The following is a 15020-nucleotide window of genomic DNA, read 5'->3' as shown; positions in this document are numbered from 1 at the left end:
TTCTCAGTGGTGGCAGATGCCAGAACAAAAAGCAGTGGTCTCAAGTTGCAGTTTTAGATTAGATATTAGGAAAAACATTCTCAGTAAGAGGGTAGCAAAGCACTGGAACAGGCTACCCAGAGTGGCTGTGGAATCTCCATCCTTGATGGTTTTTAAGACCCAGGTAGACAAAGCCTTGGGTGGGATGAAGTAATTGTGGGCAGTCCTTCTTTGAGCAGGGGGCTGGACTAGATAACCTCCTGAGGTCCTTTCCAGCCCTAATTATCTATGATTCTATGATTCTTTCTCTTTAGTGTAAGAGTGAGGGGCCTTTGTCAAGGGACCATGTGGAGAAGCCTGCTGCATTCATAAAGTGCTTGTTCCATAACTGCACAGAGGACTTCAGCATCCTGGGACTAGCATTTCATATTTTTTCACTGGAACTGAATTCAGTTAAATTGATGTTGTTTTCAAAGACCCTGTGACTGTGACAATGGTTGCACAAAATCTTTTGTGTAAATTGTGTGTTTGTGTGACTGTTTGAACACACCCCCTAGAGCAGGGGTGTCAGATTCCCCTATGGTCTTGGCTGGATCTGGACTGTGGGGCTTCTTGCAGGCCAGATCCAGCACAGGGTAGTTCCAGCCTGGAGTACACAACGGTGGCAGTTCTGGCATGGGGCATGAGATGGCTGTGACGGGTCTGGCTCCTGTTCCGTGCATCATGCTGGAGCCAGAGCTGGAGCCTTCACATGCCTCGTGCTGGAGCTGAAATTGCCACACGCCCCTGTGCCAGAACCAGAGCTACTGCTGCATGCTTCATGGTGGAGTTAGAGCTACAGCATGGGTCAGTAGCAGGGCCAGCAACTGATGACATTGGTCTATGGAGGTAGTGATGGGCGAAGTGTCTGGAGGGCAACCTGGGCTGTATTACCCTTTGCTCACCCTCCTGCGACCGGTTGTCATGTTTACCAGGGCCCTGATCTCTACTTGGCACTGTTGGCTCTAAGTACCATAAAAAAATCAGCTATCAAATATACAGAACATTATGGACTGAAATTCTTTGGCAGTGAACCAGAACAACTGCCTCTTTGTTGAGAGCTGTTTTTGCTTCTACTGATCCATGTGTGCTGAAAATTTCCTCCTCTCTTTACAGGTCTACATTACCCCTAAGCCAAGAAGATTATGAGGTAATTTAAGATTTCTTTTCTGAAGGTGTTTGAAGCTGCATAAAGGCAATGTCTGGTCAGTTGCCCTCCTTCACTAGTATTTTATGCCATTATCCTTGTGGTTGGAAGCTGAGAGGAGCAAGTTGTGAGGGAAATTTGGTTTAGTGTCATTTGTCTATAGTGGGAAGGCTTTAAGGGAAGGAAAACTAGGAGAGTTTACCTCAAGGAGAGGAAGCATTAAGGGAGAGGCATTTAACCTTGGGAGGGAAGAAGAATGGGTTAAATTAGTCCTCTAGTAGGACGTTAAAGGCATTTATACACGTACCGTTTTTCCTGTGACACACCAGAGATCTGCCACTTCAGAGCAGACTGAATGAATCGAGTCTGCTCTTCATGTAAGCTGAGGTGAACTATGCTGCACCATGTGCAGTTGTATAAGTGGTAAAATGCACATGAGCCTGCAGAAAACGGCAGCAGTGCGCTTTTGAGCCAAAGCATCTCCAAAGTGTTTTCCTTCAAAAGCACACCACTGCCATTTTCTCAGCAATGATGTGCATTTAGCTGCTTATACAACTGCAAGCAACACCGCACTGGACTCTCTTCAAAGCTGCATCTGTAAAAATGCCCCATAGCTTTACTGAAGCAGGGAGTTAATCTCTCATCAAGAAGAAGGGATTTGAAAGTGCTCATAGGAGTGAATGGGAGTTGGGAAAACCCCTCGCAGTTTCTGGCTATTTCCACGTCAGTCCATTTGTTTCTCCCCATTCTCTGCCGCACTTTCTCCGCAGGCCTTTTTGCAGAAACTGGTGCGGAACCTGTTTGTGGAAGGCAATGACCTGTTCCGAGAGAAAGACTTCAAGTTGGCACTGGTACAGTATGTGGAAGGGCTGAACGTGGCAGACTATGCCGCCTCAGATGAGGTCACCATCCCAGTAGAGCTCCTGTGCAAGTTGCATGTCAACCGGGCTGCCTGCTACTTTGCCATGGTGAGGGCCTACCAGGGCCATTTCTGAGGGTTGGGCAGAAAATCACAGGGAAGGAAGGGAAATGGGGTAATCTTGTCCAGCACAGGAGGAAGAGAAATGCAAGAGTCTTTGATTTGTCCCTGTTATGCCATTGTGCCTTGGGTGACTAGACAGAAGATATAAGAAGTGGAGGAGCTGTCCTTAGGCATCTAAAAGTTAGGTACTCCAGTGCCTAACCTTAAAGCCCCTGGCCCCAGAAAGGAATCTAAAACCTGGAGTTGGGTGCCTACACTCCTTGGACTCCACGGAGAGATCTGGGTGCCTCAGAAGGGTGATCCAAAAATCCCGCATGCTGAGCAGGATGGTGCCTGGAACCAGCAAGCAACTAGGAAATGTTGAGCACAGGGGTTGTTTTATATGTCACTCTTCTTCTGCACTCAGGCTCTGACTCAGGGCTGCAAGCAATTGTCTCCACATGCTTCTAATCCTGAGCCCAGAGTTCTGTCCTGAAGGGAGGAGCGTACAGCCATTCTTTTTAAAGAGCAGGGCACACTTTTTGATTTTAAAATGGAAGTGAAGGAAGTCATGCTGCCCTCTTTATATAATAGCCTCATGGTGTCAGATTAAGGTTCCACAGGCAGCCTTTATACTTAGGTTTCCTAACTGAATGCTTGACCTTGCAACATTAATAATATGGTTTTGTGGTATATGTGCATAATATAATAATAGGCGTATCTCCCAATGGCTTTATAGATATGTGTTCTTATTCTGTGATGTGTTCTGGGTGAATTGAGGTCAGTGGACTGAAGCAGGGGGAAGGAGGTAGATCCCAGTGGAACATGGATGCCATTGACTTTTTGGGGTGGTCTCTTTCCTCTTATGTAGGGCTTGTATGAGAAAGCTCTGGAAGACAGTGAGAAGGCTCTAGCTCTTGACAAGGAGAACATCCGAGCACTTTTCCGGAAAGCTCGCTCCTTGAATGAGCTGGGGAGGCACAAGGAAGCATATGAGTGTAACAGCCGCTGTCTGCTCTCCCTCCCACATGTAAGTATTTGAAATACATGCCCACCCATCTCCTTTGAGGCACTTTCCCTTTGTCCTTCCCTTGTTACATGGTGTTGGTGATAATGGAAGTTTTACAACAAATAGTTCTGTCATAAGAAATGCTTGTGCTTACTAGTGTTGCCTCTTGAGGTGAGAAAGGAAGTTCAGATCTCTTGTCTTTTTGGTACAAATCTTCTCTGCTGAGACTTACCACAAAAGGAACAGGTAGTTTTGATAGATTTGATGGCTTTCAGGATGTGGAAATGCCCCAGGAAGAACTTGGCTGATGTTGTCAACTCATTGCATGCAGATACTGGAACAACCATTTGGGGGAATGGCTGTCTTGAGCTGTCAGCCTTGGATGGGTGGGAATGGAGACATGGAAGGAAAGTTCTCATTTGTCCTATTCCAAATGCCCCGATAGCCAATCCTGATATGTTTTAAATAGAAATAGTTCTTATTTTACTTATTGAGAGCTGTTGCACGCCTTTTGAGGTCCTGTGTTTTCCGGAAGAGTGAATGACGAGGGCTCTAAAGTTGCTTTGATTAGGTAGTTTTTAAATTTAAAAGGGATCATTCCAATTATCATCTAATCTTGCCTCCTATGTGATACAGGCCATAAGATCGTGCTGAGAAATTCCTTGCCCATCGTATAACTTCTGTTTGAACCAGAGCAAATCTAGAGACCTCAGATGATAAAGAACTTAATGCTAGATTGCTTCATTGCTTGGCTGAGTTAATTTAACACAACTAGCTTGGGGAGCTAACATGATACTCATCTGATGATGATGATATCTGTGATGACACACAGGACTTCAATCTTGGATCATAACCCTGTTGTGCTAGGCACAGTGCACATGCTTGATCCCTGCCCTGCTGAGCTTACAGTCTAAGTCAGGTAGACAACCTCCTGGCATGTGCCAATGTGGCACGTGTACTTCGGGGTGGACGGTGGGGAAGTGGCCGGGGCTGTGCTGTCACAACAAGGATTGGGCCCCTCGCAGCTCCCCCGCCATCCACCCCTGGCATGCCAATATCTTACAAGTTGAGGTTGCAGGTGTTTTTGGCACTGCCCAAAAACATTGCCAACCCCGTGTCTAAGTGGTAGCATTTACTCTTCATAGAGTAATTCTCTTTAGTCTCATTTGCATCATAGGAACAGCAATGAACTGTTACTGCATCTAGAGGTTTTTTTGGCAAGGGCACCTGTGACCACATGGTGCCCAAGGGCTGTGGTGATGTCCTGCAGTGGCCCCCTCTGTCCTGTCTGGCCCCACTCAAATGTCCCTGAGTCACAACCCATTCACTCACCTGCTATGCCTTGATGGTAATGAAAAATAATAAGAGGCTGCCCTCCTTGTGTTGATGAGTCTTTTGGGGCTCACTCCCTCTTTTTGCCCTCAGTGCCTGTTTCCTCAGGCTCTGCCAGCTCTAAGGGTTAAATTAGTGGCTTCCTTCTGCCCCCACAGCACTCCAATGCCTCACAGATGGTACAAGTTATTGCTGCTTGTCCCTCTGGCCACAAAAGCTTTGTTGGGGCTTCAGCATGCCCATCTTTGGCCCCTTTCCTCTACCTGTATCCCCTAGCCCAAGGTCCACTGTTCTGGACCCCAGCTTCTGGGCCCCAGCCCAGGTCTTGCCCTTCCTGGGCTCTGGATGGCCTTCTTGGCTTCAGGGTGCCTCTGTTCCTCTCCCTAGTCTAGGCTTTAGCCCTCCTGGCTGCAGCCTGCCTAGGTTCACCCTTCCTGGGTTGTAGGCTCTGACCTTCCTGGTCTCAGCCCCTTCTCTGACCTCTCTCTGTGGTTTGGGCTATTGGCCCTCTGTGTCTCATATGTCTGCCCTGGCAAGGCCCACTGCTGTGCCTCCCTGGCACCCTGTGGCCTCCTCATTGCCCCTTATAGCCTTACCTGGTCCACTAGTACAGACTGGAAGGTAAAGGAAACTACTGCATTAACAAAAGCCTGCCCTGCTCAGGATAAACACGTATAAAGCTGGGGGAAAAAAGTACTCTGACACGTTAACAAAACCCTTCTCTTAGGTTAAATAAACAGGCCTCAGCTCAACCCTGATTCCCTGGGGCTCTCACTGCTCCGTTTCAGGCGTTGGTCAGGGTCTTCCAGGTGCTTCCCTCTCCTCCTGGGAGTTCAGTTCCTTCTGAAGTCCCCTCCGACCCTCGGAGAGCTGAGGTTTTTAACCACTTTGGAGCATGACCCCTTCTGATCAGCCGACCCTCCTTTGGCACAGCTGCGTCTGGTTAATTCTAACATGCAGCTTGCCCTGTTGCCTGGCTGCTGCCGGGCTTTGCCACCAGTAATCTCCTTTTTAGTAGCAGGAGCCTTTGGCTTCTTGTTACACATTGTGCCCTTGTGTTACGGGGTAATAATGGCAGAGGCAGATAACCATGAACTCACACCCTCAGAAATGGCAAAGTGGCTGGTAGATGACCCCAGAAATACTTATATTCAAGTCCTTTTTAATGATAGCAACACCAGGCCCCCTGGATGCAGACAAGGGCTTGGTGTGTTGCTACTGTATGTGATTCTTACCACCCATAATGGCAGGGTGAGATATAGGGAAGGGCATGGGCATCTTCTGCCTTTCATCCTTTTACTCTTTTTTTTTTCTAGTTGCGTGCATCTTCACTTCCAGCACTTCCTTGACTTTGCCTTCCCTTTTATTGATTTATGCAGTTCCGGACTCCTTCCTCAGAATACGGCAGGCCTTCGCTCTTCTCCTAATTGACCAATTTTTACTTCTTTTGTTTTTTGAGCTCTGGGGAACTAGCTCAAACCGGTTTTCCAGTGATCCTTGGAATGTATCAATTAAACAAGATTTATCACTCTGTGGAAATGCAGTTCCTGTGCAAGTGTTTCTTATCTCCTTCACCACCTGGCCTGGCATCTCCTTGCCAATACTTAACTTCTTCCTTTACCCCACATACTTCATGGTCAGGCTAGTAGAGTTTAAAAGTTCAATCATGCGTCAGCTTCTTTGGGTCTGTACTTGTCTCAGAGGCTTCTGGGAAACTTAGCACCAACGTAAATGTGTAGGAATACATAAACCACAGAATGGTACATAGTTCACTAATTATTACCAAAATGCTTCTAACAAAAGCTGCCTCATGCATTTCTTTTGAAGTTTTGATAATCTGTAAGGAATGTTACCAGGCTGGTTAGGACTCGAGCTTAGGCTGAGAGCAAACAAGTAAGGCCTGCTAGCAGCCCTTCTCAGCAGCTGGTAGCCTTGAAAGACAGGATCTCTAAATCCAGGGGAAAACGGGGCATGCTAGCATTGGGAGTGGGGAGGCCAATGAGATGTGATGGGTGAGGCAGGGAGGGAACCTAGGGCAATGAAAGTAAAGGTTGAAATTGCCTGGGCAGGTGGAGAGAAGGTTGCAGGCTTCAAGGTCAGCGGTTGGGAAGGAGGAGGGGGAGAGGGCAGCGATGGGAGGATCTCAGTATAGTGTGTTGATGACTTACTTTTTCCTTTTGAGGAAATTAGCAAATTGCTTTTTTTTCCAGCTTTCCAAAAAAAAAAAAAAAAAAAGGATGGCTGAAGGAGGGAGTCCAAAGTTGCAGATAAACAATGGGGGTTGTGGCCATGGAAATTTGTTTAGCCAGGAAGATGGCAAAACTGAAGTAGGAGAAAGTGCAGTTGTGGTGAGGGGATGTTGCATTGTCAGAGGATAGGAGCAATAGGGACTGAGCTGTGGTTGAAAGTTCATAGGATGGACTGTGGTAGGAGAGTGGGGCATGAGAGATGGTGGGGGTACAGTGGCAGGCAGAACTGGCTGAGTTGGTAGATTGTATACCACGAGTAAGAGACCAACTGTGTACTGGAAACATTTTTTCTTTTTAAAGAACAGCTAAGAATAGTGAGCATGGATTGAACTTTTATGAGCTAAATCATTACCTGAGCTCAGTGAGGCTGAGGTTAGGGAAAGGCTGTAGTGGCTCTGAGCTGCCCTCCAATCTCCAGATACTGGGAGTAGTGGGGATTGAATCTGGCACTATACTGGCCAGCTCTGGTTCTCTGAGAGCCATTATGTTGAGGGAATCTCAAGCCATTGTTTGGAAATTTAGTACTTGGACCGCTCAGTCAGACCGACCACTTTGAAATGATGGAGGAAGAGAGAGACCCTGAAGCCAGACTTCATACCTCTGCAGGGCTGAATGACTAACAGCTCCAGCCTGCAAGACCTCTTCTAGAACTGATGGGGGCAACTGGCTTACCCCTCTTCTACACCCCAGTAGGAGATCCAGCCTTTTAATGGCCACCATTGTCATAGAGCTTCAACTAAGGGTCTTACTTGTTTCTGATGGCTTCACTTTCTGTTCAAGAAAATTAGAACTACATGCTTTATGAATGGAAATGTTTTTCAAAGCTGCTTTTTCTCTAGGATGAAAGTGTCACACAGCTTGGTCAGGAGCTTGCGCAGAAACTGGGATTAAGGGTTCGGAAAGCATATAAGAGGCCTCAGGTATGACTCTTTGTAGACTGACTGTCCCTTGTCTTCTGCAGACATGTGTCCGGAAAGGCTACCAGCCGTGCTATGAAGCATTCCCATATTCATGGCCTTGTGCTTCAGGCAGTCCCACTCTCATCAATCCATCTCCATCCTGATATGTAACACCCACACAGGGGTACTAATGGCTATGGACCTACCTAAGTCAGGGTGAGATGGAGGATTTTCTGTAGCCTGCTCACAGCATGCAAAGCCAATTTCATGGGCATTTTGTGATGGCCCTGTCCCTCGCTGCTGATTGGAGGGGACCCAGCAGCCCTGCCCCACACTGTTGATTGGTGGAGGGTGCCTTCACTCAATCTGTGTTACTACTGCTTTTTTTTTTTTGGTTGATTTTGCGGGAAATCACGGCCAATGCCGGATTTCATGGCGATTGCAGACAACACTGTTTTTCATGGTTTCCACAAAACTGCCGCTTAGGTCCCTGCTAATGGCCTGCAGACAGAATAATAGTGGTTTGGTGTATAATCTTAACATATTTTGCAAGCTAAGCAGCATGAAGTCCAGTCGGTGTTTGAATGGATAACTTGAAGGCAGTGGTGTCAAACATATGGCCCATGGGCCAAATCCAGCCTGAAGAGCTGAATCATCCAGCCTACAGCCTTGATGGGGGACCTTCCCCTAGTGGCAGTCAAGCGTCTGACTGAGACCTGCAGCACTGGGGCCCCAGCAGCACCACAATTTGTTCCCGTGGTGGTAGCCAAGTGCCTGCGATGCTGGGTTTGTTCCCGTGATGCTGCTGGCACTCTAGCACTGTAGCTCTTGCCAAGAGCAGCCAGGTAAAAGTACCAGCACCTGCACTGTGGCTTGTCCCTGCAGCTGCATCCAAGCACCCAGGCTGCTGGGGCTTTTCCTGCTGGACCAGCCAGAACAGGCACTGCATGCACTGGAACCAGCATGGGTGGGGGGCACAGGCCTGTGGGGCCAGCCCTGCACCATTCTGCCAGCCTGCAAACCAGGCTTGCATCACACAGGCAGATGAGTTTGACACTCCTGCTCTAAGCTAAACACTGGAGCTGCAGTAAATGGATTTCATGATTCAGCAGGGAGAATCATTCTGCCAGTATTAAACATGTGCCCAAGTATTGTGGTAGGGGGCGCTAAGCTACCGCTGGCATTGCCTTAGTTAAAATCATTGTTCATTAGAGATCCTATGGCTTGTTTACTCAAGAACAAGAATGTTAGCCTCACTGTCCTGGCCAAGTGCCAGCTTGTGGGATTGATGTTCTGTGTTCCTGAAATTCCTCTCTGCAGTTTCATTTTGATCTTAGATCATATTCTCTACCTCTGCTGTAGTGGTGGTGTGTGGTATTAAACAACCACTCCTTTCCAGCTCCAGTTCTGCAGACATTCACATTCACACACTTGCACCCCATCTTTGAACAGTATGTTCTTGTGGGTGTGAAGTATAGAGCACGCACAAGTGTTATTGGTTTAGAAGAAAATCTTTTCATTTAAATGAAACTACGTATTTCAAAATCATTGAATCTCAGGAGGAAGGTTTTCCCTGGTATATTTTTCACACTTTCTGTGGGCCCTCTTCACTTTTCCCTCTCATGTTGCTTGGCAGAGATGATTCTAAACTCTGTCTATGAAAGAAATATGTAATATTTTGGTTTTTATTAATCATACTTTGTTGCAGCTTGTGTCAGCATTTATATTTCATTTCAGTGCTTTACCAATGTTGCAGTACCTTCCTAGATTTTTTTTCTTTTTATTGAAAAGGCAAAATCTATCTATTATGGGGAGCATTTTCATATCCTTATTTTGTATTGATAAGGGATTTTATGCAGCAAGATAGCTGGAATGAATCTAGGATGCTCATTTTGTTGCAAGCGCCAAAATTGAATTTTGGAGTGGCTGACATGCAATAAAGAAATGGAGTGGTTGCGATTCCCTTTCTTATATCTGTATCATAAGGAAGTGTTATCTTGTCTGTAAATAGCAGTCATTCAGGGCATCACTGTTCCTAAGGTCTTTGTTTTTCTTGCAGCAGGAATTGGAAACCTTCTCTCTACTCAGTAATGGCACATCAGTCAACCTATCCAATCAGGTAGATGCTATGCCTGTTTTCTCTGTATTAGGTAACAGGAGAATCTCTGTATTTTGGTTGCATGCAAGTTGATTACCTTTTTGGAGGAATAAAAATATCAGTGTTTTTATATTTCTTGTTTTCAAGGGGCAGTGTTAAGATGATAGCTGTCAAAGGCTGCATTTGGCCTGATACTGGTAGCACATAGCTCATGAAAGCTGAAAACATTCTGAAAATCTGATTTGCTTTTGATTGTCAGTTTTGTTTGTTTTAGTTCCTTTAGACTGGATGATTTCACTTCCTATTTATTTCAAGTTAGTTTCACTTCTGGTTCTGATGCTGTTACCTCAGTGCTAATAAGCAAGGACAAGCAATGAACTTAATGATGAAACTTATAAAGTACAGACAGTCAAAAAGCTTGAGGCTGAATTGATTAAATCTGCAAGTTAGTCTAAGCTGCATAGATTGAAACAGTAAGCAAGTGAATGGACACTCACTTTTGATTCCAGAAATGCAGCCACATGCTTGTATTGGCCCCCCTCTATTGGGAGAGGGAAGGCGCTGGGTGGGGAGGGGAGGGTGCAGATCGAGGCCCCCATGGTGAGGGAGGGAGTGGGACGGGCTGGGGTGAATGGGGCCCTGGGCCCAGGGTAGGTTGTAGGACAGAGCTGCAGGAGAGTCGTCCAGGGGCATGGGTGAGGGAGTACGGCTCCCTGCCACTGCGCACAACCCTGGGGGAGGGGGGCATGTGCCCCCTGGATTTGTGCATGGGCAGGGGCGGGTTGCCTGCTGTGGGCAGGGGCTCTGCACCCTGTTGCCTTTGCCCTGGGAGCTGTGTGATGCCATGTTGTGCCTCCTGTCGCTGGGTGGGCAGGGGATAAGGCACAGCCAGTGCGTTGCTCCTGGGGCAGAGGTAGCAGGGCCATAGCCCCAGCCCTCAGTGGGCAGCCCACTTCTGCCCCCCATACAGATCTGGGGGGGCACATGCCCCCCATGCCTCCCCTGGGAAGGCACGCAGTGGCAGAGATCCATGCTCCTGGACAAGCCTCCTGCAGCTCTGTCCCATCATCTGCCCCTGCCCTACTCGCTCTCTTACTATGGAGACCTTGATCTGCACCCCTCTTGCCTCTCCCCCAATGCCTTTTGCTCCACAGACTTACCTGCTGGGCACTGTTCTACGCACTGCCAGGGTGCATTCTGGTAGGGTTACCATATTTCTAGTTTCAAAAGAGGGCACGTGTGTGTGTATATGTGTGTGTGGGGGTGTTGTAATATGATTGTGGAGGGCAGTGTTATGCCTGTGCCCCGCTGTTGCCCCTCACTTCTGACCCATAGTACCCCACATGCTGCCAGGATGTGCGGGGACCCACACATACCCACCCCCCAACCATACAAAGTACCTGCATAATTTTGAATTTTTAGCTATGTGATTAAAATCATGATTCATTGCACCTAATTTTTTTATCATGTCACTAATCATGATCATATTTTTTAATCGCTTGACAGCCCTATTTTATTTGTATTGTGGTGGTACCTAAAAGACCTATTTGTAGATGAGGACTCCATTGTCCTAGGCACTGTACAAATATTAAGCCAAAATTATGAAGTTTGTTTGCAGCTTCATGAAAACATTTCATATTAGTATTTTTAAATGATTTGCCACTTCTCATTTTCCTTAAGTAAACCATAACAGATGTTTAAAAAATGTTATAGTTTTTGTACATAAAATAGGATGCTAAAGGATCGTAATTTGATGTTAACATTAATGTGTCACTTGCCTTGATATCTTTCTAGCTTTGAGAATCAACCTTAAAGGTTTTTTCGTAATTGCACCTAATATTTTTAAATTTAAAAATGTTCCTTTTTTGAAAAAAAGAAACCACTGCACAAACACTAAATTTACCTGATTCATCTGCAAATGCAGTGTCTCCAACTTGTGTTTCACTGCTGTCTCAATCATTCTAAGCTGAAAGCAGGAAAAGAAAATCTTTGAACTTTTCCTATTTAGTGAAATTGCAACATTTTATTTCTTGCCTCCAGCTCACAGTCAGCAGTTGTTTTGGTAGAAATCTTTTCCTGTTTTTAGTTTGCTATAAAAGTTTTTTGTGGTTATTAACTTGAAAAATAATGTGTGCTAAGAAAAGGGTAGTTGTGTAAGATAAGGCAATCGGATTACATGCTTCACGGAGCTAATTGATTTGGCTCTGGAATTTGGGAAGGAATATTTGTGAGCACACAAAACACCACAATCCTATTTCCAGAATTGCTTCAGATGGCCAGGTATTATGGAGCGAGAGGGCTTAGAGTCCTCTGAAGCAACAGGTTTTGATCATTGCTGGAGGTAAAATCTCCAAGTTAGTTGGATTGGTTTACAAAACAGCACATTAGTTTTATGATTTTTAACTGAAAGGGACAGTTTAAAAAAAAAAAGGAAAAACAATGGCAGTCCACAACCATTGGGGGAGCAGAAAGAGAATTGAGTTGTGAAGCACTTTTAAAGGTGAATAATACATTTGTGGTGGTGTTTTCTCCCTTTTCCCTCACCCCACTTCACTCCACCTTTGCAGACAACTTCCAATGGATTGGGTTCTATAGATGACATTGAAACAGGTAAGATTTCTCCTTTCTGTTTGTTTGCGTATTTTTACAGTGGCTATAAAACACCTGAACAGGTTGGCAAATCTAAGAGGCCTTTTGGCTTCATTTGTATCTCTTTGGTATGTCTTGGCTTTAGAGACTAGGAGAGACCTTACTGGCAGAGGGAGGGCTTTGTAGCAGGCATATATGGAAACTGGTTTCTCTTCGTTGCTTCATTGTGACGAAGGGGGAAATCAGGCAATGGCGGCTCTTACTAGAACCTTTTGCAGTTGAATCCTTCTGGAGTTTAACCATTTGCAGTTGCAGTTATGGAGCAGAACAAGGGGCACATGGTATTTGTGGGTAAATAGGGAAGCCAGGAGCTATAACCCTCTTTGGCTGTGCTTTCTGAGGCTAGCGTAGATAAGTGAGAAGTGAGATTCTGGTACGTGGTCCCAGACAAAACAGTTTAGCTGACATGAGGTTAAGGTTGGAGGCACACATCAGAGCTTTGAACGCATATAATTCTAATGGGTTTAGATGTTAGAAACCCAAAAAATGCAGAGTGAAAGTGTCAAGGTTTTACTCCTCACACCAGGATATGAACAGCCTTAACTCTTCCCCTTTCAAAGTGCTAGCCCAGAGTCTTGTCTTCCTTCCACAGTAGAATATTGGAGACATAGCACATTGGTTTTCCAATTGTCCTTGCTTGAATATGTCTCATATTAAGCATGAAGATTCATCACTAAATTAATTATTCCTCTCTTACATGTCAACGCCTGAATTTAATGATTCAGACTTTTGTTGTCTCAGTTAAAACATACTTATTCTGTATTTTAATGGTGCTTAAGTAATTGCCTGTCACAGACTCATAAGACCCAGTCCTGTGAAGTGATGAGTATATCTTAGGAGCCCCAGATGATGAATTGGACACTTAATGCAGAGTAACGAATGATTACCTTCAGTAAACTGCTCCTGCACTCAGCAGTTGTCATAAAAGCTCAGTGTCAGCTCTGCTAAGGCTGAATTTTGTCTCATAAAAGGTCAGATCTAAGGGTCCTATGAGTCACCTGTTTACTCAGACTGCCCTGAAAATTGGAGTGGCTCATGGAGAGGGGAGGGTGAAAGGTAGAGTTATTTTTCCAAATTTGGGAACATTTGAGCAATGGGGTTCTGACATGCCCTACCTCACCCTGCCCCTTTTCCATCACCTTTTCTTAAGGTTGATAGCTTCTACCAATAATTTTCCGTGGAGATACAAAAATCTGATCCATGGATATGATCATAATGGTCTTGATAGTTTGACATAGCCCTAAGTTAGGGTATGGCATCCAGCTTTGAGGAAGCAAAACTGAAAATGGTTTTCCTAAAAAGAATGAGTCAGATACTCTCTAGATAGGCACTTGTGAGCCCATATAGCTTATCCTGTGCATGCATAGTCTGAGTAGCCAATCATTTTTCTGATAAACTGAGTAGCTGTAGGGCAGTAATTCTCAACTGGGGTGACATAGCATCTTTGTTGCTATGAGATCTTTTTAAGGGTGACACTTGGTATTAGCACTCTTAGGTGTGCAAATATCTACACATGATTCACAGGGTAAACCTAGAGATTTTAAAAAGGAATCCATAGTGTCAAAACCATTTTGACCTGTTGTGGTCTTTCTGAGTTCTTTGCAACAGAAGAATTGGTCTATTATTTTTTGAAACTCAAAACCTGAGTGAAAGCTTCTGTGGGTGGAGGCAGTAGGATTAGCAATTTGCTTATGCATTTTCAGACAACCTGTTGGGACTAGTTGGCCATGCTCAGCTTTCTCATGCATCTTGATGTCATGTCACCATTTTATATTAGTCAGTGCCAAGCATCCACTCATGTGGGCTGTGTTGTCTGTTGTCATTGATGGTTAACATTTTAATTAATATAATGCAGCTGATGTAATGGATAAGTTTGCTACAAAAAATGAAAAGTTGATGAAGCATGTAATGAAATTATAATGAAGAGTGAATCTTTGCATTTAGAAACAAATTAAGTTGAAGCAAGCAGGTTCAAGTAGTGGTTGTAAAGCGATACTGGAAATAGGTTAAGTTGAGAGAGCTCTCATTGTACTATCTAGCTACAAGGTACAGAGATGAGCACTATCCCAAACCTGAATATGTTGTCTTCAGTGAAAAATTATCTGATCAGGCTATGGTCCCAAGTAAGCTGAAATACCATTTCTTTATGAAGAATGGACACTGGGATAAATTTGGGTTATTTTTAAAATATATGAAATAGGGTGCTGCTAAATTCAGAAAAGTTATGGAGAGGGGTCTCATGTCTTAAAGGGTGGAGAACTCTGGGGGATATACAGAAGCCATTGAACGTGGTCTTCACAGAGCCAACATCAGTCAGATCCTCAGCAAAAATCTGGAGAAGAGAAGGAAAGAAAGAAGTCACTACAGTCTTTTTCTGTCAAAGCATTTTGTTTTCTTTATTTGGGAAAATATAATCTGAGGATAGCAGGAAAGTTTAATTGCAGCTGCATCTCCTGAGTCTCTAAAGTGTGAAACGTTCATAGGCATTTTGGAAGGATTAAATGCACTCAGATGGTGGATATTTAATTGCAGCCTTCGCTACCCCTCAACAGAGGCTTATTTTGTGTATGGGAGTTTCTTAGATTCATAGTTGGTAGGGTTGGAAGGGACCTGAGCAGATCATCCAACCCCCTGCCATGGCAGGAAAGAGTACTGGGG

General features: G+C 45.1%; 1 protein-coding gene across 3 annotated transcripts in view; it reads left to right on the top strand.

Annotated features, from left to right (window-relative positions):
- ZC3H7B (zinc finger CCCH-type containing 7B) overlaps positions 1–15020 on the top strand; it is a 90141-nt gene that overhangs the window by 15798 nt on the left and 59323 nt on the right. For 2 of the 3 annotated variants that reach the window (XM_019515114.1, XM_019515115.1), the window contains exons 3-8: positions 1135–1168; positions 1936–2133; positions 2998–3156; positions 7556–7636; positions 9675–9734; positions 12281–12323. In XM_019515114.1, coding sequence (XP_019370659.1) covers positions 1135–1168; positions 1936–2133; positions 2998–3156; positions 7556–7636; positions 9675–9734; positions 12281–12323 — 575 coding nt within the window. The remainder of the gene's footprint in view (positions 1–1134; positions 1169–1935; positions 2134–2997; positions 3157–7555; positions 7637–9674; positions 9735–12280; positions 12324–15020) is intronic. The other variant, XM_019515116.1, reaches the window with a different exon arrangement.

The sequence above is a fragment of the Gavialis gangeticus genome, unplaced genomic scaffold (genome assembly GCF_001723915.1).
Source record: "Gavialis gangeticus isolate Ggan-Ray unplaced genomic scaffold, GavGan_comp1, whole genome shotgun sequence".
Taxonomy (NCBI): Eukaryota; Metazoa; Chordata; order Crocodylia; family Gavialidae; genus Gavialis; species Gavialis gangeticus.
Note: the sequence above shows the minus strand (reverse complement) of the source record. Positions and strands in the feature narration are given on the sequence as shown.